General features: G+C 36.2%; 1 protein-coding gene across 7 annotated transcripts in view; it reads left to right on the top strand.

Annotated features, from left to right (window-relative positions):
* Positions 1 to 26,265, top strand: part of LOC145989491 (uncharacterized) — a 203,645-nt gene that overhangs the window by 15,130 nt on the left and 162,250 nt on the right. For all 7 annotated transcript variants that reach the window (XR_014441859.1, XM_083124844.1, XM_083124846.1 and 4 more), the window contains exons 3-7: positions 8,790 to 9,364; positions 13,321 to 13,430; positions 16,071 to 16,268; positions 23,003 to 23,101; positions 23,324 to 23,419. Coding sequence is in view for 6 of the 7 variants with exons in the window: in XM_083124844.1 (XP_082980970.1) it covers positions 8,986 to 9,364; positions 13,321 to 13,430; positions 16,071 to 16,268; positions 23,003 to 23,101; positions 23,324 to 23,419 (882 nt within the window). In the remaining variant the exon portion in view is untranslated. The remainder of the gene's footprint in view (positions 1 to 8,789; positions 9,365 to 13,320; positions 13,431 to 16,070; positions 16,269 to 23,002; positions 23,102 to 23,323; positions 23,420 to 26,265) is intronic.

Raw genomic sequence — 26,265 nt, 5'->3', positions numbered from 1 at the left:
GTATGGCCAACAAAATAATTTGTTAAGATCATTGCTGCCACATAACCACATAATATTGTTGTACTGAGATGTTTTAAACTGCCTAATGAAAACTTTCCCATCTTTTAGTTGGTTTGGTTATGAACAATTCAGGACACGGTCGATCATTGTTCACAAGCTCCAACCTTTCACCTTATGTTCTTGAACTGAATGGTTTTGAAATAAGGTCCCTAATATTCAAGTCCTTACCTGCAATGCTGCAAATCGATGGCTCCTCTGGTATGTCAACCATGGCGGAAATTTTCAATGTAGAATCATACTTTTACATCAGATACAAAAACACTACACAAAGAACAGAAAAACACAGCACAATATCACAGTAAAGAAAACAACACGCAACCGCAGCACCCACACTTCTTCCGTTTCACCCTACCTGCAGTGTTACATACCCTCCATATTTCCGAGTAACTGACTACATGACGGATATGTTCAAGTACCGGCTGTGATTTTATTTCTTATAAATAGCACACGACTGGTGATCACTGGCTAACTTCATAATGTAATTTGTTAATTTCTATAGAGTTTCAAACATGAAAATTGTACAGCGTGAGGTGGTGCTACGGATGGGCAGAAAATTCTGGAACCTTGTGGCCAGTGTGGACGAATTCTTTCCTTGCTGGCCCTTGGTCTTTTCTCTTCATGTATGGGGATCGCCAGTGACCATGCAAGAACTGCATAAGTCACTCGAAAAGTGGGGAGAAAGGCGAGCAGTCCTCTTCTTTCTAACGTGGTCAGTCTTGCCACATCGCCCAGCATCGTCAAGGGTGCAGCCAGTTTGTTTCAAGCCAATAGAACAGGAAATAGGGGAAAATAAATTATGTAATGTAAATATCTTATAGTAAATAAATTCCATTCTAAGGTGTATAAAGGCATTGAAAAACACGGACTTAAGATATCAAAAGTGTTTTAAAAAAAAACGTAAGCGGCGCTTGCCCCGCCTTTCTTTACCACACGCTTCTGGTAATAATTGAGCTAAAAAGTGCAAAAATAAATAAATAAATAAATGTTAATGAAAGCTGAAGATTGAACCAATTTTACAAATCTCATGTTAAATGTGAACCAAATATTATTAATTACATAATCTGTGTTTCAAACACAATCCGAACAGCGTTCGAAAAGCCTGTTTATGATCATTTAGGTGCTAGATTTGCTTTTACAGTATCCTAAGAAAGCACTTACATGTCATTTGATAGAAATTTCTGGATATGTCCCTACAATTAGTGAGCATTTCTTTTATAATTAATATTGTATTTTTTGTTACTAAATATAGGGAATTTTAAGGCAAGAGAGGGAATTTATTTATATCCGAAAGGGATATTCCCATCACAGTACGAAAGATCACTGCTTTTAGCAGTGACCAATTTTGGATCTGGTTTCTTTTTGTTTCCCTGTTCTTGTTGTCGAGGTAATGCTTTTGCGAATTCCATCTATTGAAAGCGGACTGTCGGCCCTGTGCTGTGTGGTGATAGTGAAGTGCATTATGGAATAAAATAAGTGTGATTGTGAGGTGGAATGGATAACTTGTTGAAGACGCCATTATCCAGCAAGGATTTTGCTGCCAAGAAGAAACTTGTGGATGTAGGTAGGCCCACCCCTTGCTTCTCTAGCAGGCATAGTAACAGAAACGAAAAATAAAGTCCGCCGATTTTGTGATTCAGGTTACCAAGCTGATACTTGGTTATGCGGTTGTAAAAAGTATTCAGCACTTTTCTGTTTCCTTCTATTTTCGTTTCTTTAATATTATTATTATTATTCATTTTTATCTAACTTTGCATATTTTTTATCGTTACGTTAGTCATTGTGATAGGAATGAGACTAACTTAATTATCAGTTGAAATGTAGGAGATACACAGCCTAGCAAAGAAAATACAAATCCCAGGGATTTATCCAGAATTTTTAATTTGGTGAAAAATTCTAGGGAAGTGTTCTGAAAAAATGGAGGGGGGGATCGATGTGTGTGGATGAATCACTAACCATGTCAGCCCAAAAATAAGCACAACGGGAAATAACCTTCATCATGATAGGCTTACACTGTTGGAAAGGTCACGCTCTGCCACTGGGTACTGTATATATATATATACACACACACACACACACACACACTTTTATGCATATTTTGAAGAAATTGGTATTATTAAAATATTGAAGTATCAATATCACTATCACTTTGATTTAGTAAGAGTATCAGTATTTGCAGCAGCTTGTACATTTGCACATGCACATCCAAATAAATCTGAAATGCAAATATTTTTTATTACATATAATTATTCAATGAACATATATCCTTCAAACATTAAATGATCCCACGCTGCTTCACCTGCCATTTGCTTTGCTTTTCCAGCATCTGCAATTCCCTCATGTAGATGACTCATTCAAGCAAGTCGAACATGTCATCTCTAACGCTGTTTGTCATGGAACTTGCTATCAGTTTGCAAGTTGGCTCTCCTAGTTTGAAACATTAGGAACTTCTTTTGCACAGCTTTTCCTGTGGTTTACTGACACCACATATGCACTGGAATGTAGTGATGCATTCCTGTTTCATTTGAGACCCTGTGACAGAGTCAAGAGAACTCATACATCATTTCAAATTGAAGGATTTTTTTTTTACAAAGGAAAAATTACTATTTCATAATATTCAGAGCATGGTAGGGGCATAAAAATCCTCGAGTGCTTTGATGTCTTGAATTGAATGAGAAAGGTGAGAGGAAGGAGAATAAGGGGAGGACAATGGACAGAGAAACTGCTGTTTTAAACAACGTCTTGCATTGTAAGTTTGGCCAAAATAAAATGCCCTTGTAGTGCTGTCGTAGCGTGGATGTGGCAATCAGTTGCATGCTTTGTTATCTGAATTGTGTCAAAAGCTCATGGCTCTTTCATGAAGGGGAAAACTGTACACAGCATAGGCAGAGACTTAATATTGAAGGTTGTTGATTTTTTTTGGTCGACAAAGAAAGGAAATAAATATTCTATATAAAAGAGTAGAAAGTGTGCAGAAACTGCAGCAATCATAGCTACTAATAAAAGTCAGATAGCAGTGAATTGAAAGAAAAATTCGAAAGTACAAAGCAGGGCAATGTGTTATTTTTCTTTTATATTTATTATACACTTCATTTCACTTGACTGTGTTGGTTTGGTTAGTTGCTCATTAGAAATAAACAATTGCTAAATAGATTAAAACTGATTTTCTGTATGTGTGATTGGATTGACTTCTTTGTTTGGTATATTCAATTGTTATTATTCCCCTTGTTCACTATTACCAGCACAGAGAGGGAGGGAGTTTATGTTAACTATTTGGCAAATCGACAACAATGTTGATGTAATTGGTTGTTGTGATTGGTATTTCTAGATTTTCAGTAATTTTGTCAGGTTATTCAATGCTGAATTATCTATAGGTCTTGAAAGAAATGCAATAATATTGCTCTTGTCATGTTTGACGGATAATTCACTAAGGTATTTTTAATTTTTAAAAAAATCATAACTTTTTTTTTTTTTAATGAAGCAAAACTCAACCATAGTCTCATCGTCAGTGAAAGCTGGTCATAACCTTTGTTGTCAATATGTTTAGCATTGTTATGTATGCAAGAACGAGGGTGAGTAAATGAGTGGGGTGATTACCCTTCCTCTGGACACGAGCCTGAGGTGCACAACCATAGAACCAGAACACCAAACCCAGCTGCCACTGTTCAGTATCCATCCAAAGCAATGTTACCATGAATACTTCTTTCACATGTCTCTTTTTGATTATATTTGAACTCTGTGTAAAATTGTCAATATCAGCAGGGATCAAATAATTATATGTGTATACATAAATCCATATATCGATAGATTGATAAATTATATACAGACAGTGGCGCAGGAACGGGGGGTACAGGGGTACATTTTTGAAGGAGGGGTACTGTACCCCCGAAATCCGTAAATCGAGTTGTACCCCCTGTACCCCCTTTGGTAATTTGACAGCAGACGGAAGGTGCTACTGTTAAAATTACCTATTATCAATTCGCCCAATAAAAAAATGTATTATTGTTTATACAATTAAGCATTATAGTCCTTACCACAGAAATTCAAAACATTTGATTTTAAACTTATTATACTACATTGTGCTTGCTACTAGTTAGTTCATTGACCTAAGTTCTTGGAAACCTCTTTAACAAGATGAAAATTCTTTAAAATGTCTGTGGAATGATGGAATCAGATTGACTCTCAGACAATTACGCTGTAGACGATTGCTGCTTTGCGTAAGGGGGGGGAGGTACACATTTCTAAAGCAGTGGTCGCGTCGATTTGAAGATAAGATACAAATCTTCATCAGAAGAGTATATGACTGACCCCATTTTCTTTTGAATATTTATAATGGAATTTTCCGAAACAGGACACTTACACGAACCAGATGAGACACGACAGACAAACTTGGGGGGTCTCCTGTACCTCACCCATATTTTTCATAAATTTGTAAGAGGGTGTTGGGAAAACTATACTTAAACCTATATATTAAGATATATATATTTTTTTAAAAAATAGAGTGCCGATTAGCCTATCTGAGAATGAGGTGAATTTGGAATAAGTTTTCATAACTTCAGAGTGGAAACCGAAAGAAAAATAAGTACAAACAAGAACGAGGAGGACCTCACCACACAGGAGACGAGATGAGACTGTGACAATTCTCGACTCATCGCATCGCGATATCATTCCTAGGTGAAATGAAATCTTTCCTAGACATTTAAACAGGGTGCAATTTGCTATTTTATCAGAGGGGGACTATTTTTTACCTATGTATTAGGTATACTTATAATTGGACATTAATTGCTTAAAATCTAATTTATATAACAAATGCAACACAAACACAATGCCATTTTATGTTAAACTCTAAAGTCAAATTGTAAGAAAATTACATTAGTCAGGTGAATGCACGAGATAAATGAGACTCACTGCAGGTTCTATTGGTAGATTTTTGATTGGATTTACAAGGTCTCTGGGAGTAAGATGGGAATATTTGATTGATTGATTTGGTTTATTTAACTTCGCATTTCTGCCACTTTTGGCTAATCGCGAAGATGAGGATGAGTGATGATATAATGAAATTGATGGACACTCAAAAATAACACCCATGGGCAGGCCAGGATTCGAACCTGGGACCTCAGGCATCATAGCACGCTATGCTAACCCCTCAGCCACAGAGTCAAGCAAGGTGGGAATGTGTTTTGGATTTTCTTTGTAGATGCGAAAATGTTTAACTGTGATGTGCACATGCTCCTCCTTACATTAAAGTTTACCTTTTCACATAAACGAGAAATGGACATGTCATCCTAAAACACACGCATGTATCTGCATTTAATACCACTTCATACGAAAATAAATCTTGGCAGGCTCTTCACATTGTCCACCAAAAATTGAAAGGAAAGAATAAACTTTTAAGCGTATGGCTTTCTTTGCTACTTCTGAGAGCTGAATGATTTCGGTTTTGTAAATGTACTGAATGATATTACTTTCAGTACTTGAAGAGCGTCATTAGGTACAGCTAATTATATTACAAATAAATGATATGTCAAATTTTTCACAAATATTTCAAAGTTAAACTTCTTATGAGTTGATCGGGAACCATCTGAACTCATATTTTTCTTTTTAAATACAACACCCTACAGATGTCTGAGAAAATACCAAATACATGGCTTTTAAAAGGCATTGAATGTGGTACACATCTGCCATAAATTGTTTAAAGATATTTTTATGCGTAGCTATGGGACTTTTAAAATTAGAATGAATGAAACTGAAGTGGAACTCTATATAATGTAGTTTCTATATCCAATGGGTGGGAGATGATTATTCCTGGTTGGGGTGGCTCAAGATCCCCCTCATTCCTGATTTTCCGTTCTGTGAAATCCAAATAAGCCCAGAATGAGGTCCAGAGCTTAGCCTTATATGTTTCAGAATTGTTCTCTGATTTTAAAATCTGTTTTTTTTTTTGTTTTTTTAAACTTAAATTATAACAAAAACAATGAAAAAATATTTATGCATATTTTGCATTAAATAACAGGACATTCTTGTGTGCTGTTGTAAAAGAGAATATTTCTCATGGCTTCACATTATACCTAGGTATCAAGGACGTTTTTGTGGGGGTCCAGGGGGTCCAGGGGGTCCAGACCCCTTCCCTCCAAAAGATTTACCAAGTAGTAAAAGTAATTTATCAAAATATAATTGTTTAGCATTTGTTATACTCAATTTCCATCAATGCCAATACCATGCTTGAACAGCGTAACAATTAAAAGTTAGGGTGCGGCAGAAATATCTCCCGGATTTCATTTGTGAATAACAAAGCAACTATAGATGTTATGCAAAACTTTATTGCACAGTTGGAAAGAACAAGGTTTACCATTTTATTGCACAAAATGTTCCAATTATTTTTTGCCACAAGTCACCATTTTGTGTGACATAATTGACTTTGTTTTAAAATGATATCGTCCAAATGCCGATCTGCACAGTGTATGCATTTCTGAAGTCTCGCCATGAAGTTCTGCATTACCCTCCTAGTCGTGTCTGGTCGGTATTGCAGTTTTTTTCCTGTCTGATACCATCTTTCAGATCATTGGCTGTCCTCTGCTTTCCTTGGTAAACTTTAGCCTTCTCCGCTGAACTTATTGGAAGGCAAGGAATTTGGCTCATACGGCTTTGAAGGATTCCAAAGATTTATGCACACTACTAATGATGATATCCATAAAATATTAATCAGGAACTTTACTTTTCGTTAACTGGATCTAACTCCTTTTTTTTTATTCAATACATATTCAATTCTTTTTCTGTCTGACATTAAATTCCTTGCCAGGGCAGTTGTTTTTATGCAAATCTTGGCGATCTTAACTACACGTACGCTAGATAATGAATACTTGCTGTTATATTTCTATTTTTTTACTATCTTTTACCTATTCATGTAATAATAACAATAGAATATTAATTAATGTACATATTTGATTAATTAATATATTAATTTAATTAAATATAATTATCCTAATTATTATTATTGCAACAGATTGGACATATGTATGTATATATGGGAGGCTGAATTTTGTACCTCCCCAAATGAAAAGTGTTCCTGCGCCACTGTATACAGAGCATTCCCTGACATTCGCTACGAGACTCAGCGGCAAGTGGCCCAGCGTCAGCACTTATCTTTTCCGGTGAACGGGGTCCGCGACAGTCACATGCTACAGTCTGTTTTTTTTGCTCTCCCTGCCTTTGCTCTCTTTCTCTTTCTGTTGACGTTGCAGACTGACGCCAGTATAATCCTCCCTTGGAAGTAGTGTTGTGTGTTGTGTCGTGTCCGTGTGTTGAAGATTGTGGCTTAATATGGCACCACAAAAGTTTACATTACAACAAAGGATTTATCTTGTCAAGTGTTACTTTGCCAAAGAAATTCAAGATGAAGAAAGAGGGATATTATTGGAACTTGAAATAGAAGAAGAAGACAAGTTAAGCTATCTAGATATATTGATGAAAAGGAAAAGAGGACAAGAAATTGAAACCGCTTGGCATCAGAAGAAGTGTGCAGCAGGGGTATTCTGCCACAAAAGAAGTGATGTAAGTGAGGTGACAAAAACAAATTTTATAAAGAATATTGAGGACAGAATCAAGAAAATATGCATGAAAGAATGTGAAAAAGAAGGCAAAATAAATAGCCTATGGAAACAGCTGGAAAAGAATGGCTTTGAGAAGCAGGATAGACTGGACATAAACAGAAGAAGTAAGAAAACGGGCAGGGGAGAATTGGCAGAGAAAGAAAAAGAGGAGAGAAGGTTTGGAATAAGGAGTATGGGGAAGACCACAGAAAAGATATGCAAAGTACTTAGGAAAGCAGGAATTAAAACTTACAAGAAGGGAGGGAGAAGCATCTTAGGAATAGCGAGGAATGCTAACAAGAAAAAGGAAAACAGAGAAGAGCAAGAAGAAGGGATTATCTACGAAGTAAAATGTAAAGAATGTCAGAGTGTGTACATAGGAGAAACGAAAAAAAGGCTGAAAGACAGGTTGAAACAACATAGGGATGATGTACGACTTAAGAAAGAGAGAAATGCAATATTTAAACACACGAGAGAAACAGGACATGACATAGAGTGGGATGAGGCTAAGCAAATAGGAAGGGAGAAGAGAATGCTAGTGAGAAAATGGAAGGAAGCCAAGGAAATAGAGAAGAAAGGCGAAGAAGACACAATGAACTGGAATGGGGGACTGAAGTTAAACAAAGAATGGAAGAAGATGTTGGAAAGAGTGGAAAGGACAAGAGAAAAAGAGGAGAGGAGAAGGAAGAAAAATGAAGGGAAAAGAGCGTGAGATTAAAAAGTCCAACCACATTCTATATGGAAGTAATTGTGTTTAGCCTTTTAGGTGAAAGTAAAGTTGGAAAGTGAAAGTCATCTGCTAGAAAGTTCCAAACAACTTTCTAAATAGTCTGGAGGGAGTAATGTTTGTGTATATATATTACCCTTCTTGTTGTATCTGGTTACTTTTGTACTTGATACAGAGTCTGAAGAAGACCTTGCTAGAAGGTTGAAATGTTACGTTAGTTTATGTTTTTAATAAAATAAATTACTGCCTTGGTCAGCATATTTAGTTTTTCAAGTACTGCTTCTGAAGCAAACAATATTGTAATAAAATGCTAATATTTGTGGAATCAAAATTAATGTACTTTCTTGGATGATCTCATGAAATTTAATTTTATAGTAAAACCATATTTTGATGAGAAAACTTTTTCTGTTTCTCAGCATTACTGGAAATTATTCTGCATTCCAATTTCCAAAGAAAGAGGCTGGCATTAAAAATCATGGCTGAGTTCTTTACTGAGTGAAGAGAAGATCAGGGCAGGTGTCTACAAACAAGTGGAGATACTCAACACATTCAATAATTCCTTACAGCATGATTATCCAGATATGATATTTCAGATTTGGAACTTTCCATTGAATGAAAGCAGAAAATGTTGATGGAAGAATAATGGATAAGAAACATTCTTTACCTGAAGCAGCAAACACCAGGAAGAAAGTCTCAAAGGGTTCTTCTCCTTCACGAACATCTGAAGCAAGTGATGATGACACAAAATCTGATGCAGATTCAATCTCACGGAAGGATCTAGCTCTTCGAGGAAGTAAGGAAAAATTAACAGCCAAAGACATGGCTGTTTTGAAAAAGAAAATTCCTGGAACACGTAAAAAATTCACAGATGCTAATGTGAAATCAGAACTTACAAAAGAATATCAAATTCAACAAATTTCCAGCAGCAAGAGTGAAATTTACAAAGAATCTGAAGAGCATATTAACATGCTACAGGTGCCCCAAGAACGACGTAAGTAATCTATGTGTTTCTCATGATATGGATAAGTTAATACTTATGTTATGTCTGTTGTGTAAGCTGTTGTACAATTTAGAATATAAAGGCTGTGTTTATGTAAAACTGAATATGTATGCACCGGGTAAATTTGGCAGTCTACCGCAGTGATATCAATCAACATGGGCATATCAGTTTACCATATACTCTGGTTTCATAAAATAAATGTCTAAATGTGAAGTTACTTTTCGGCTTTCACATATTAATTAAGGTGTTAACTCAAACTCATTTTGGAATGATTTTAATTTTATAATATTGGTATTGGTAATTTATATCAGAAGATTTTCAATACAACTTAGAATTATACGTAATCCATCCCTCATAAGCAAAGTAGGGATTGAAAATGTTTCTGATATAAAATTGGAGAATACCAATAACTAATACAATATTCTCCTAATATATAATATTAAATGGCAAAAGTTTCTTAAAGATGACAATGGTTCATGCTCCTCAATTAATACATGTAACATCTGTAAATGCAATTTCACATGTCTCTCCCAAAGCAGATATTTAAGGGGGGAGGGGCTAACTAGTGCTTACATTATTTATGCTTTTTATCTATTATGAAAATCATCATGGGCATTTTCCTTGGGAAACAGGTGATCCATATCATCTTATCCCCCCCCAAAAGGAATAGCATTAATGTCAAGCGTAACTTTTGTAAAAGGAATAAAAAACCTCTTAAAAATGGTTACAAATTTATTCTTCTTTTAAATAAAGAATTATAATTTTAATATGATATAGTGCTAATTGTTAATCCTGTATTGATGATAATTAACATATTATAATGTTTCAAGGCAAAATCTCTATCAACATAGGTAATTTCTTTGCAATGGTTGAAAAAAATATTAAATCAGTTTCATAATTGCCTTATCTAAAACTTTTTTATGTTACCATATACTTTTCTCTTTTCTATAAATTCCAGAATAATCTTTTTCAGTCCACTACAATTTCCCTTTCTACTTGCAACAGTGCTTAAGAAAAACAATATATCTTGAACCGTGGTTGACCTTAACCATGTTTTAATACTTGCCATTGCAGAAAAAGGCAGTTCAGCTGTAGCCAAAGATGCTTGCAGACACTGGTCAATGTTCAGTATTTTGATCAGGTTAGGAAATGTTGTATTATCTACGGGTGGACAGTCTTCTTGAATGAATGTACAATTTTTGTCACCAACATTTTGGCTTTGAGTATATCTTTCCTGAGGTTGGAAAGTTCCGAGTATGTCTCGATGAAAGGTGTTGGAATATTGTAATCAAATTTCATGAGGACCTCTCTGATGGCATCGCGTATTTGCCTTGTAATCAAGGAGTTCCATGTTTGATACAAAGTGGAGGCACATTGCACAGTGGTTTGGAACCCACATTAAGCTGTAGGTCCAGTTATTATTTTCCTATCTGTGGATAAAGTGTGCTTAAAAACAACAGTTCAATTCAATTCAAATTTCATGAAATGATCTAAGGCACAAGAAATGCACAAGCTCTCTTCTGAAAATCATCTTTCCAAGTAATTGGTAAATGTCTGTAGTCCACAGTCCCGTGCCAATACTTTAACAAGTTCTGTTGCTCTGGTTGTTGCTAACACAATGAACTCCTTGAATCTGGATGGGTCTTCTTTTTGATGTGCTCTTAGACATGTACAATTGTAGTTCAAATATTTGGCAGATTTATTGCAAAATTGAGAAAATTGTAAGTTATTTTATTATTTGTAAGATGTGTGCTATTAATCTCTATGTAGATTTAAGTATACTTTCAAGTTTTATTAAAGAAATGATCATGAATCCATACAAAAAGAAAGGACTGAATAAAACAAACTATTAAAAAAAATAAGACATCTTAAGAATAGTGAAGAATGCAAACAAGAAATAGGAAAACAGAGAAGAGGAAGAGGAAGGGATTATCTACGAAGTGAAATGTAAAGAATGTCAGAGTGTGTACATAGGAGAAACGAAAAAGAGACTAAAAGACAGGTTGAAACAACATAGGGATGATGTACGAGTTAAGAGAGAGAGAAATGCGATATTGAAACACAGGAGAGAAACAGGACATGGCATAGAGTGGGATGAGGCTAAGCAGATAAGAAGGGAGAAGAGAATACCTGTGAGAAAATGGAAGGAGGCCAAGGAAATAGAGAAGAAAGGTGAAGAAGACACAATGAATTGGAATGGGGGACTGAAGTTAAACAAAGAATGGAAGAAGGTGTTGGAAAGAGTGGAAAGGGCAAGAGAGAAAGAGGAGAGGGGAAGGAAGAAGAATGAAGGAAAAAGAGCATGAGATAAAGAGTCCAACCACATTCTAGATGGAAGTAGATATGTTTAGCCTTCTAGGTGAAAGTAAAGTTGAAAAGGGAAAGCCACCTGCTAGAATGTTCCAGAACAACTTTCTAATAGTCTGGAGGGGAGTAATGTTTGTGTATATATATTGTCCTATTTTTGTACCTTGTTACATTTGTACTTGGTGCAGATCTGAAGAAGACCTTGCTAGAAGGTTGAAACGTTACGTTTAGTTTATGTTTTTATAATAAAATAAATTACTGCCTTGGTCAGCATATTTAGTTTTTCATAACATGGAAACAAGGCTTAATGGTGTTATAATTCAAATGAAGGTGAATATGCCAATGTAGAAAGAAGATGAAGACGAAGCTGAATATGGCAATGAGACTGACAAATGTAATTTCGTTTTTCCATAAAATCCAGTATAATTTTTATAGAATACCAGCAGTATGTGGTAGAATTCTGCAACACAATATTATTCCTCAAAATCTCACCATGAGGCTATGGTCAAATTGGATTTATGTTATTTTACTTATTCCTGTATTTCATAATTAATGTCATTAGTATTTAATTACTGGCACATTAGGACATCTCACATATAAAGGTTTGAGAGAATGACGTAGCTAATTCTTGAGATAACTCATTTCTGTGTATACATGTTTTGTCATGCAGTGAACATATTTATAAAAAGGTGCCTACTGTTTTGGCTGTGAATTGTATATATTATTTTATCATATCAACACACTGTGGTTACAACTCCTGACAAACATACTTCAATATAGTATGATAAGAGATTGTATCTTTCAACATTATCTGTACATAAAAAATAAGATAAAAAGTTGTGACCCAAAGACCAAGTGCCTTAAGTGTAACTTTTTTTTGGGGTGTGTTGGTTAATGGTTAAGCTCTACCATTTCTAATATGAAGTAAAGTTTGCGATTATGACGGGTGGACAATTATAATCAGAGAAGGAATAATACTGCAAATTCATAAGCAATGCTGATATGAAAACACGTAAATTTCAAATTTCAAATTAAATGTATAAAGCAGGAATTCAACACATCAGTATATTGATTGATTTATTTGGTGTTTAAAGTCAATTTGTGCACAGTAAGGCTAATCGGGACTGGACCTACAGTTTAAAATGGGATCCAAACCACTATGTGCCTCCACCGAGTATCAAACCCAGTACCCCTTGATTACAAGGCGACGACGCGACCACCGTGCCATCAGGGAGGCCAACACATCAGTATAAAGTGCTGATTTTTCTAACAATAAAAAGGAGCAATTTAATAAGATTATTCTGTGTATGCATATGTATGTTAAAGAAAGTGTCCATGTTCATTATGCAAATGGTAAGTACACACACATAAAAAATATTTTTATCATCATATACTGAACATGCATGAGAGAAATTAGAAGTAAACATGAGAGCTTAGTTGCTTAGTTCAATGGCATCTTATACCTTAGGCGCATATTGTGATCAGGCTGTAAGTTTAGGCTAATTCTTCAATTAGTTATTTAATATCCCCTCTGCAACTTGAGCTATTTCTGTTTGGAACCATTTTTCAGGCTGGGAACAAATTGATTTGCACTAAAATTACAACAGTTCTTATGATTTCTTTTCTGCTTTTTGACATAGCACAACTCCAGATGGTTCCCTCTGGCACTATTCCTTTCAGAAAACAGGGAAGAGATATTTCAGGATACACTGTACTGACAAATACTTCATCATATCCCATTACATTTAAGGTAAGATGAGTAGTAATTTATTAATTATATAGCTTGATTTGAATAATAAATTCTCAAATTGCTAACATGGTGAATAAATATGGTGAGCAGTTAATAATTAAGTAAAGAAGACTTAGGTGGGCAGGCCAAGTGGCATGAATGGGAGAGGAAAGAAGTGTCTACAGGATTCTTGTTGGGACACCTGGTGGTAAGAGGCCAGTAGGAAGGCCAAGACAAAGATGGAGGGATAATGTTGAGATGGACCTAAAGTAAATCGGTAAGGATGAAAAAGAGTGGATAGATAGGATAGGCACAGATGGAAGTATTGTGTTGCTGCAGCTAAAAACCTTTAGGTTTTAGAAGGTTAGAGAGTTAGCTAATCAGAACAGTTAATTCAGATGCCTCTTATACTTTAAAACATGAACAGGAGTCTGGAAAATAGAATGTAAGCAATGTCAGACATAACAATATAAAAAACAAGTTGAAAAAATATAACATGTTATATGTTCAATATGTATGCTGTAATTATATAGCAGATTAATCAGTATTGGTGTCACTTTTTAAAATATTTCAATAACGATTGGAGGTAATTCTATGAAACACTTTTAAAAAATGAACTCCTACAATCACTCGCCATTTTGGATCCATTTCTGGCATGGAATTCTAGGAATAAGTACATTAGAAAAAATTGGCTCAAAACTATGATTTCATACATCAATTTATCAATAAAATTGCTGAAAATTTCACTGACTTTATATTTAAATAAATAACCTATAACTTTGGCCAAAATGCCACATTTATATAAATATAAGGATATAATTTCTAGGCCTTCGTTTTTTGTGAAGGAAATATCTAAATATGCATTTTTTCTTAGATTTAATGCATTTCACTCACCTCGTCACTCATTAATTAAGCAGGTTAATGAGTCATTTGATTTGTCATGGAAAAGTTAGGATTTGATGTAGCTTCAGGATTATACTTATAAATTTCAGTAAATGTTTATCAGTATCAGAAAAAGAACAGCATCTGTTCATTACAATATGCATACATTTCTCACAATAACTTACTTTTTGAAAACTTTTCTTGTTATGGATTTTTTACTAAGTATATGCTTACAGGCAAGTGTTAGGTAATAATCAAAATCTAATTATTGATAACAACTTGTTTGAACCAGTTTCCAAATTCAAGTACTTAGGAGTAATACTAACAAATGAAAATTATATTAAAGAGGAAATAAAAAGCAGGCTTAATTCAGGAAATGCATGTTACTTTTCTCTTCATAAACTTTTGTCTTCTCATATAATATATATGAAACTAAAAGTTAAAATATACAAAACCGTAATTTTGCCTGTAGTATTATATGGATGTGAAACTTGGTCACTTACATTGAAAGAGGAACATAAATTGAGAGTTTTTGAAAATAAGATCCTTAGGAAAATCTTTGGACCTAAAAGGGATGAGGAGACAGGTGAGTGGAGAAGGTTACATAATTTAGAACTACATAATTGTATTCATCTCCAGATATTATTAGAATGATTAAATCAAGAAGACTTAGGTGGGCAGGCCATGTGGCACGAAGGGGAGAGGAAAGAGGAGTTTACAGGATTCTTGTTAAGAAACCTGATGGTAAGGGACCTGTAGGAAGGCCAAGACGAAGATGGAGGGACAACGTTGAGATAGACCTAAAGGAAATCAGTAGAGATGGAAAAGAGTATATAGATCTTGCTCAGGATAGGGGCAGATGGAATGCCTGTGTTGCTGCAGCCATGAACCTTCGGGTTTAAGAAGGCTAGAGAGTTAGTTAGTTAGTTAGAGAAATTTTTTTTTAAGACTCCTATATATATTTTTGTGGTCCATGGGCACCATTTAAATGACACCCTGTCTATTATGTACAGCCAATATTGTAAATATTTTCTACTGTTTTTGGTAGCTCAACTGTGTCTTCTGTTTCTAGCAGCTGTACTGTATGCATGCTACCACTATATACAACAAAAATATTTTATGCATACACCTTTCTTGAATGCTTGCACAACAATGTACTTACAAATGGTACTGCTAATGTTTTCTACGGCTTTTGGTAGTCTAACTGTGTCTCCTGTCATAAGTAGATGCACTGTACTCTTAATGTTTTCACTAACATAATTGTACAACTAACTTCTTTTATTGTGTTAAGTATATTGCTGTATGAAAACAGTACAATTATCTGTCATGAAAAAATCTTATCTATATAACTGAAAATGTATGGTAAAATCGTATACACTATTGGGTTAATGAAGAACATCACAGTTTCTATGTTGATATTTTTATTATACCATCTTGCTCGCATGAACTGAAGTGCTGCGAAGCGTATTTCTTCTCACTCATTTTCTTTCAGATGTCGTTGTTTTTCCAGACAGCTAAAATTTTTTACCTTCAGCCACCCATCGATCCTTATGGAATACATTATTGGGATGCAACTCCCAGAAAAGAGAATATATTAGTTTCAAAAAACTTGAGGTGGGGATGGTGTATTCGGTCACACATTTGAACTTAACATTTTTCATATTTGAAGTTTTGCTTGCACCACCATCAACCAAGCATTTACTTTCTGGAGATATAGTACATTCAAATTCTGTTTGAGACACAAATAAATCTGCTCATACAAATTTTATTTCATTATAGATTGAAGCTACATCTCCACAGAAATTTATTACAAAACCCTGCATAGGATTGCTGAAGCCTGGTGCTTCAATTCATGTGAACATAAGCCTGCGTCCTGAACATGCAGATGATGAGTTGATTCAAGAATATTTTCGTATTGTCTCGTATAGCTTGCCTTACAAGATAGTAACCTGGAAGATGGCAGCCAAAGCATGGAAGGTGAGCTGAAGCTTTGATCTTTAAGTTTCCAAGTCAATTAACATTTCTGAAAAACAAAAAGATGGAAATAAAGAAAATATGCCTCTTTTTGAACATATCCTACAATTTGACAACACAGATGTGCTACATAGAAAGTTAAGCAAAAAATGCAGGCTCAAGCAGGACTTGAACCTCAGTCTCTGGCATACTGTCACATTGTTCTACCAATTTTGAATAAGTTGTGAATCACATGAAACCAGAGCTGGCTTTGTAGCTCAGTTAGTAGAGCAATGGTGCAGTACTTTCTCATTAACATTTGCTCTTGCTTTGAGTAAAATCTCTACTGTCTCTTTGTGACCACACAAGCAGCACCATGCAAAGCAACCCAGGCTTGAGTGATGGTGAAGCTTGCATTATTTGCTAAAATTTCTTGTATTTGTATGTATGGTTGGTATCTTGTATTTAACTTGCATGCTACAACTATATACAGCCCCTGGCCAAATTATTAGACGCACCTCCAAATTTTATGCAAAATTTTAAGGATGTTATTATCTCTTCTAATTTTATTGTTATTCTTTTTTTTTTATTTATATTTTATTACATGAAATATTACATTGATTACATGCGAACCTTAACAAAAAACAACAATTAATTGATACATTAATAGTTACAAATATAATTTCTTAGTGTGTACATATGACTGGAAGTGAATTTTAATATTTGTTGAGCCGCCTTTGGTCTTTATCAGTGCTTGGATTTGTCTTGGCATACTATCAATGTATGCTTGTATTGTCTCTTTGATATGAGGATGGTGATTCCACACTTGAATTATTTTTTCAATTAGGCCAATTCTCGTCGTAATTGTTTGCCTTGCCACTTCTTTTTTCACTAGGTACCAAACATTTTCAATTGGGTTCATATCTGGAGAGTTTCCCGGCCAGGGGAGGAGAGGGACATTTTCACTCTGTCGAAACTGTTTTATTGATTTTGCGGTATGGCATGAGGCTCCATCCTGCATGAATACGAACTGTTCTCCATTTGGGAGGCATTCTCTTATTTGAGGTAGCAACTTTCTTCTAAGCACTTCCCTATACTGTTCTTGCCTCATTGTTCCTTGAACCAAATACAAACGTCATGTACCTTTGCCACTAATGACTGACCAAATCACAACTTTTATCGGATGTTTGACAGTCTGCACAACACAATGAGGATTGTATTTTTCACCTGGACGTCTTCTCGCAAACTGAGATTTATTCCCCAAGATTTCAAACATGCACTCGTCACTAAAGCAAACAGATCTCCAAAAGTTCAAATCTTTTTCTTTGTGAGCTTTTGCCCAACGAAAACATTTACGAATCATAGTAGGGGTTAATTTTGGCTTCTTAGCAGGTCTGAGTGCCTTCAGGTTCATATCAGAGAACCTACGCCTTACTGTTCTTTCAGATGCACGAACACCACTCTTTTCAAGTTTATCTTTAAGTTCCTTTGTACTCACAAATCTATTCATGAGGCAAATGTTCTTCAAACAACGTAAGGATCTTGGAGTAAAAATTGTTTTACGTCCACATCTGTCCTACCTTTGTGGCTCAAACTGTCCACCATATTCAATGTTCTTCTTTATTCGCCTCACCGATGCTTCAGACACATCAGATCGTCGAGAAATCTCACGATTAGAGAATGTTTTTGTCTTTGTTAGTGCCTTAATTTCAGCCATCTTTCTCGGTGTCAAGTCACTTTTTTTTACCCATGACTCCCTAATGTTAATAATTAAATTTTAAAAAAAACATACTGACAGTGTACAAAAACAATATTACTGCAAAATTTAGCACAAATACGATTCACTAATCGCAAGATGTCCTCCTCTCAACTCAGCTTGAATTGAACTGCAGCATGTTCGTTCAACAACAAAGACATTTGGTGTTGGTGGTATTGTTTGTAACAACAATAATTCCTCTTTTCATATTGTTCATTACAATAATCAAAGTTTGCCACAAAGAACCCTATTGCAACATTTTAAATGTGAAAAGTAAGCGAACTATTAAAATTATCCACTGTGTCGAATTACATTACTATGTATTATTATTACTATTACAATTATAGTACAGGAAATTTTTCATATAACTAATGGTGAATTTCATATAATTTTCCCCTTCAAAACTATTATTTTCAAAAAAAATTGTGGTGCGTCTAATAATATGGCCAGGGGCTGTACAACAAAAATATTTTATGCATACACCTTTCTTGAATGCTTGCACAACAATGTACTTACAAATGGTTCTTGTTACAAATCTAGAATATTTCATAAACAAAACCAAAACTTCATTCAAAACTTCCTTAACTTTGAAAGAAGAACTACCAGTATTCCTTGAGCAATGAAAAATGTTAACTGTCAATGAAGATTTTTCAGTTTTGTAGACATGTATAAAGAGAATGCATTGTTTCAGTGATTTATCCACACCCCCCTAATATCCCCCCAACACCCTCCCAAATTTTGGTGAACACCCCCCAAGCAGAAAAGTGGAACACCTCCCTGTAGGGGGGGTGTAAATATGGATGTTTATATCAACAATAGAATAACAATACTTCAACATTAACAGAAATAAATAATTTGTAGCTGAAGAAGTGTAGTCCAATGGACCTTTCGATCAACTAAATCCAAAGTGTCAAGGATGGAGGGTGGAATGTGCAGCATCGTCATTTCCTGGAAACACTAGCTCCCTTGACAAGGCTTCGGTCAGCTCTAAGGAAGGGACTCTGCCATCTGGAAAATGTCAAACTGACCTCTCGCCCTCCTTCCAGGGAGCACATTCTGCGCACAGTGTTGACAGTTCAGCGTTTGAATACCTTATATATTTCTTAAATACGTTACAGATTCAAAAATTCAATTATTCAAGCCCTGAGTCAATGAAATTGTTGCATTTTCCTTTCGATTCGTGCATGTGAAAAATGTACGATAAAAGTAAGGGAAGAAATTCAAAGATACAGGTTCGACACCTTGTAGTGAATTCTGTTACTATGGTTAGCAACACTATTGTCTGTAACTTGGCGAGATGAATGATTTTGGAGTGGTAGAGAAAAGAACAGTCAAATGCCTTTGGCCTTAGGTCAGTCTCAGTGTAGCATCTCCGTTCGTGTGTTCGTTCTGTTTAGTGTATAACAATGTCTGAAACTTTACTGCAAAACTGTCTGAAGAAGATAGAGAAAATGAAAAACCAGACAGAAAGAAACCGAACGTGGTGAGTAGAAAATCAGTGACACTATATGTAGGTATAATTTCTTCCAACCGTTATTCATAAAGTACCAATAAAAAATTTACTGACAGAGTATTCGATATAAAATGGCAAGTATTTCATGAAGAACCTAAGTGATTCATTCACATCTATAGTTGATGACCATTTTTGTGGCTCCAAGGGTTCTACCTTTGTAAAATAAATTATATACTATTATAAAGAGAGTTGTAAAAGGGGGAGGGTCCACGTGTGATGCTTGCCTGGGCACTAAGTACAAATGGGGTGCCTAACAAGCAAAACAGATAAAAATAGAAAAGCGTTAATGTCGTGGTGCCCTGTGAAATTACTAGCACCCTATTAAATTGAAGTTATTGTCAGTTTGCAAAGATATAGGTTTAAGAGACAACGTATTTCCCTTTGTATATAGTTGGTTCCCTGACATAATGACATGTTTAATTTTATTCAACTTTTCAAAGGAAGCAAAGGAAGTGTAAGCAGGCCCGTAGCTAGAGGGGGGCTGGGGGCAACTGCCCCCCCTGAGAGCCTGCTTTGCCCCCTTGTGAAGAATACAGAACACCTGGAATTCTCACTAATCTTTACAATTACTCTAGCAACATAACAAAGACACTTATTGATTTTGTGATTTATGAAGGTGTGGGGGATTCAGTATAATGTCGTATCAGAATTGGGGGGGGGGATTTCCCTTTTAGTAATAGTGATTCATGTGGTAAAGAGAGGGAGTGGATATTTGATTTTTGTTACTTAGCGTTGCTTTTCTGCCACTTATACCTAATCGCAACAATGAATGATGACGTGAAATTGATGAAAAGACACTAGTAATCAGTGCTGCAACCACAGGGCGGCAGGGGGCATTGGCACCCCCAACATCCCGACTTTGGGTGGAAGTCCATTCTAGGGGAAGGAAACATTGAAGTAAAAAAAAAAAAAAAAAAAAACAAGACTAGGAGAATCTAAGAATAGCAGGACAATTGGATACTCATGATGGAATTAGTTTTTACGAGTTCCTTGCATTTTTCTTCGAGACGGCCAAGCGCACTTGCAAGGGGCAATTACTCCCCTTCTCGATTTCAAATTTTATACAAATAAAAATATATTTCGTAAAATCTTCTTGCTCGCTTCGCTCGCAATTTCTTCTATTCTTATAGTCCAAGTTCAGAGCTATAGCTATGGGGCGGTGGGAGTCGGCCCTGGGAGCCAAACGATCTATATGAAAAAAAAAAGTTAAAGAGAATGCCATGTTGCCCCGTAAAATTATTTGCACCCTATTAAAACAATTTCTTTCTATGAAACTTAATATGAAATATTAATGATGACACTGTAATCCAAGAAGTCATTGAACAATCAAGGTATTTGTTTGGCAGGTTTGATTGATTGATTGATTTGGTGTTTTAAGTCCACCTTATGCACAGTAAGGCTAATTGGGACTGGACCTACAGTTTAAAGTTGGATCCGAAACACTATGTGCCTCCACCGGGTATCGAACCTGGGACCCCTTGATTACAAGGCGACGACGCTACCACTATGCCATCGGGGAGGCCCTATTGTTTGGCAGGTGTCAAAACATGTATTCAACTATAATATAATACGATTCACACAATATTTTGCAAAATGGTTAACGTAACCAGTAGGCAAACATTGTCTGTAGTGATGCAAGAGTCTCCCCTTTGAAGGAAATAGAGTCCGTGGTGGACTAAGGGACCCATGTTTTAGCAAATACAAAAAAAAGTATTACAAATTTTTACACAATTCATCAAAGTGTAGATAATATGTAACCATTATTATTTAATTAATTCGATTTTTCTTGCATAACACAACACAATGGTGTTGTTGGATTCTCGTTAGATTCCTTTGTGTGAAAAAATCTTGCATACTGGAAACTAGAGGAAATCATTATGAAGCATGATTTATAAAGGGCTCCCTTAATCAGTTCTGCAGAGAGGCCCATTAATCGTCTATTAACATTATCAACCTGTAAATATCAAGTAGATACAGTCCCTATTAGCCTATTTATGTTAAACTTTATATTCTTTGGCAATCTGGAAAGGTAATTATCGAAAAAATGCCATTTGATGTTGCTCGAAGTTGGTTTCTTGTCCACTACAGTTTCAAGATATCATCCCATTTCTGTTACTTATCTCTTTTGGGGGAGATGTCAAGTGCCTCTGTGTACCCTGCTATATCTGCCAATGCGACACAATATATTAAAAATTTGCCCCCTCTATGATTGACTTTGCCCCCCCACAAAGAATTCCTGGCTACAGGCCTGAGTGTAAGGAATTAAACATAAAATAAATTTAATTTACATTAAGTCCCAAATTTATATCTGACCATAGGCGCACCAGTGAGGGCACGACGGCGCTTGCCACTGCCTGCTGGAAAACGTGGAGAGAGAAAATTGTTTGGTTCATTGTGCTCTTTGTGTTGGATAGTGAAATAAATGCTATTCAATTTTTAAATAATTGAAAATAAAGGATTGCCTCAATTTAGAAGTGAAAAATTCCTTGCCTTCCTTTTGCAGTTAACATGCCATGCGTTTATTTGCACATATTATTTCATTTTCTTTAAGGCAAAGAGGCACGTGACTCCCAATTCCCTAGAGTCTCTCATTTAGAATTTGAAAGATAAAATCTCAAAAGCACCAAGCATATTTTCCAAAGTTTTGTAAGGGTATAATGCATATGCATATTATTAATTAAACATACCGACAGTATCCCATGATGTTTACTCTTTACAATCTTGCTTTGCTCATTCGGCGTCCTTTACCTCACCACATGTTCCCTGCCCCCTCCTGTTCTAACAGTTAAAAAATATGCATGTATAATTTTTAATAGTTCTATGTAGCAAGTGAGTTCCAAATTCTGCTGGTGTTTTCAAATCTCTGTTTAAACGATGATTCAAAACCTGAATTAAAGAAATGAAACTCGATATATGTATTTAGAGCATGGCCATGAAGACGTTAAAATATAGTGGGAAGTTGGGATGCACGTTTGATATGCACCTGATATTGCTTTTGAATGAAATCGGTCAAGGAATTTCATATGGAAGTCTTCAACGAACGAGCAAAGCAAGATTGTAAAGAGTAAACATCATGGGATACTGTCGCTATGTTTAACTAATAATATTCATAGCCTAATCAGTTTGCAAAGAAATAGTTCTAAAAATTTTCTTGCTCGCTTCACTGACAGTGTCATAATTTATTTAAGTCATATTATATCTGTATTTATTACTACTACTACTTCAGACAGGCAAGTGCGCGCACACCCATGCAATGCATTCTCACTGATATTTCAATTGGGCAGCCCCAAGTGTGCATACATGTGTATGCATTCTGCAAAACAAAGCTGGAATTTTCTTAATGTCAATAACATTATTATTCAATATGAAAGGGTGCTTTAATAAATTAAGAATCCAGGGACACTAATAATAAAGTCTCATATATTGTAGAAGCTGCAAAGAAAGTTGAAGAAGATAAATAGAGATGAATATATGTTCCTTATATTCCAGAATGTTCAGGAGAGTGATCTGGAGACAATTCAGTTCAAATGTACTTGGTCTTCTGAATCTGCTGTGGAATTGAACAAGATGGATGAAGGAAACAAACTGGTAAGTTGAATTGTCTTAAGCTGATGGCACAAGAATATTATTTAATGTTATGAATCATGAATCACTTCAGCTTGCTTCATATAAAAGATTTATTAAATATTTAACTGTGGTGTATTGCATGTGATTTACCCATTAACCTTGTTAGTGAATATTCCTGTTTATACATTTGTGAGTTCTTACAATTTCCTGCCATATTTCTAGTTTTTATTCTTTACTCTTTAGGTAGGTGATGGAATGGTTTTTGTGGAGGCAGACACACTTGTGAAAAATTGCAAATCCACAGTTGCATCAAGATTACTTCCTCAAGCCTACCACCAGGTAATTATATAAGATTTCCTTATTATTCTCACATTTTTTCTATTCAAAATTCTAGATATTTATACATGGGTTGTTCAATATATATAGTTTCCGTATGCTGTAAAAAAAATATTTTTAAGATACGTTAGGAGGATCCTTCCTCACTTCTCCACATAATCCCCATAGAGATTCAGGCATTTGTCCCACTGTTGCATCAATTTGTCCATACCCTTTGCAAGAAAATCAGGGCTCTGGCTATTGAGCACTATTCTCACATTCCTCTTCACTTGTTCATCTGTTTCGAAACGTAACCTTGCAATTCAGACTTTAACACCGGGAAAAGATGGAAATCACTCAGTGCTAAATCAGGGCTGTATGGAGGGTGGGGCAGCCATTCCCACCCCAATTCTTCAATTTTGTGTTGTGTTTGCGCTGCTGAGTGGGGGCGAGCGTTTTCGTCAAGAAGAATGACACCAGCGGACAAGAGACCTGGTCGCTTATGTCGAATTGCGTTTTTCAGTTTATCCAATGTTTGACAATAACGGTCAGCATTAATTGTTCTTCCTCGTTCCAAAATGTCCATAAGCAGAACGCCCTTAGTGCCCTTAACTCCAGATTTCCAACATGCGTGCACCATGCTTCTGAACTCCTTATGACGTGAGCCCGCATTCTCCGAACAAGCATTTACTTTTCGCCTTTGAGAGAATGAGCCTTCACATGTGATAACAAATCAATTGTTGTACCTTGTAGATGAAGGATGGCGCTTGTCAACCATGTGCTTCTTTTTAATAGCATTGCTTTATACAATATTTTATAGCACAGGGAAACTTATATATTGAACGTCCCTAGTATTTGGCTGTAGGCTTTATAGACAACAATACCAGTCTCCATGGTGGTGTAGTTAGCATACTGCATGTCAATGCCAGATATTCTGGGTTTGAATCCCAGCCTATGGGTGGGTGTTCTTTTGTGAGTGTCCCTTCATCAATTTCATCATATCATCACTGACCCTCATCCTCGAGATCAGCCAAAAGTGTCATGAAAATGAAGTAAAAGAAACTAATTCTAAAAATAATAAATCTATAGAGATCAAGACAAGATAGTTCAATTGACTAACACCCATAAATGTCCAGTTTTCTACTATACAGGTGATAGAAATTTTGAAAGAAGAAATATACAGGCTGCTCGGAAATTCACCTTACAAACTCCTAGGGCTAGTAAAGGGGACTAAGTAGACAATATTTGGAATAGGAACCCATGTCCGGAAACGTACCGTTTCTGTGCTACAACCATGACAATGTGTCGAATGTGCCTGTGTTGGTATGCATCAGGGTAGGCAGTACATGATGTCAGAAGATCACCTGATGGCACATGACGTCTACCCTGCCGCAGTATCCTGCCTGGAACCCCATTCACGTGCCTGTGCATCTCCGATGAACATGTTTGAGTACACGTTTGCAGAATACATGTGTATGGCGCAGTGGATGGGAATGGAAGAGCAGCTCGTCAGCTGTATCAAGAGCATTATCCACAATGTGCAACTCCATCGCATACTCTTTTTGCCAACATTACGCAATTGCTCCGAGAATGAGGTAGCTTCACCACTGACAGGAAGGACTGTGGTGCTCCAAAGAGGCTTTATGCCCAAATTGGAAGAGGCTGTACTGCACCACATTGAACAGGACATGTCAACAAGTATGCGAACAATTGCATGTGCAAAAGGCGTTTCTCGCAGCATTGTATGAGAGGTTCTGCATAAGCAACAACTACATATTTACCACCACCAAAGGGTACAGGCTTTGAGACCAGCCGATTTTGTACCACGTGTTAACTTCTGCACATAGTTTCTGCACCGCTGCATCGATGAGCTCCAGTTTCCATGTCGAGTTCTGTTCACAGATGAATGTAAATTCACTAAGGAGTGTGTTCTCAATTCCCGAAACAGCCATGTCTGGCCAGATGAAAATCCTCATGTGACGCATGTCTGGGGATTCCCGCCCAGATTTGCTATCAATGTGTGGTCATGTATTCTGGATGGTCATGTGATCAGGGCGTGCCTTCTTCCAGCCAGGCTAATGGGTGCTGCGTACTTGAACTTCCTACAGGATGTAATGACCCTGTTCTTGGATGCTGTGCCATTGAACATCTGTCAGGAACTGTGGTTTCAGCATGATGGTGCACTGCCTCACTTTACATGTGACGTTCAGAGACATCTTAACCAAAGATTTGGGCAAAGATGGATAGACGAGGTGGTCCAACCACGTGGCCCACACGATCGCTGGATTTAATGACATTGGACTATTTCTTGTGGGGTTGTATGAAGAGTATGGTGTATGAGACTCCTGTAGAGACAAAGAAAGAAATCCTGTCACGAGTTATGGTCGCTGCACAAGAGATTGACGGGACACCAGGTGTGATGGAGCCAGTGTGATGGAGCGAGTGTACCGGAACATGATTCGTCGGTACCATGTTGTGCAACAACGTTGGTGGTCGTCACATCGAGCCACTATTGTAGTTGAGCAGTGCCGTATGTGACACATCCAGTGCAGAAGACAGAAAAAAATTGTTTCATTCCCCTGTCGACACAGGTGTTATTGTGATTAATGCATAGTATGTTTCTTTATTGTTCCCTTGGCATTGTTACCAAATAAATTTGTTTGTATTATGTAGTGAGACACACGACATTAAATTCTGTATCTTACAGCTCATTTGACATGGTTGTAAAAAATGATTACACTTTAGGTCATCAGGTGATTTTCTGACGTCATGTACGAGTCATTCCATGCGAAATCAACACAGCCTTTGACCTGACCATCTCCGATTTTCATGAAATTTGGGGAATTGAAACTATGCATGGAACTTAGTAA

The sequence above is a fragment of the Lepisma saccharinum genome, chromosome 6 (genome assembly GCF_977018435.1).
Source record: "Lepisma saccharinum chromosome 6, izLepSacc3.1, whole genome shotgun sequence".
NCBI lineage: Eukaryota > Metazoa > Arthropoda > Insecta > Zygentoma > Lepismatidae > Lepisma > Lepisma saccharinum.
This window is presented reverse-complemented; position numbering and strand designations above follow the sequence as displayed.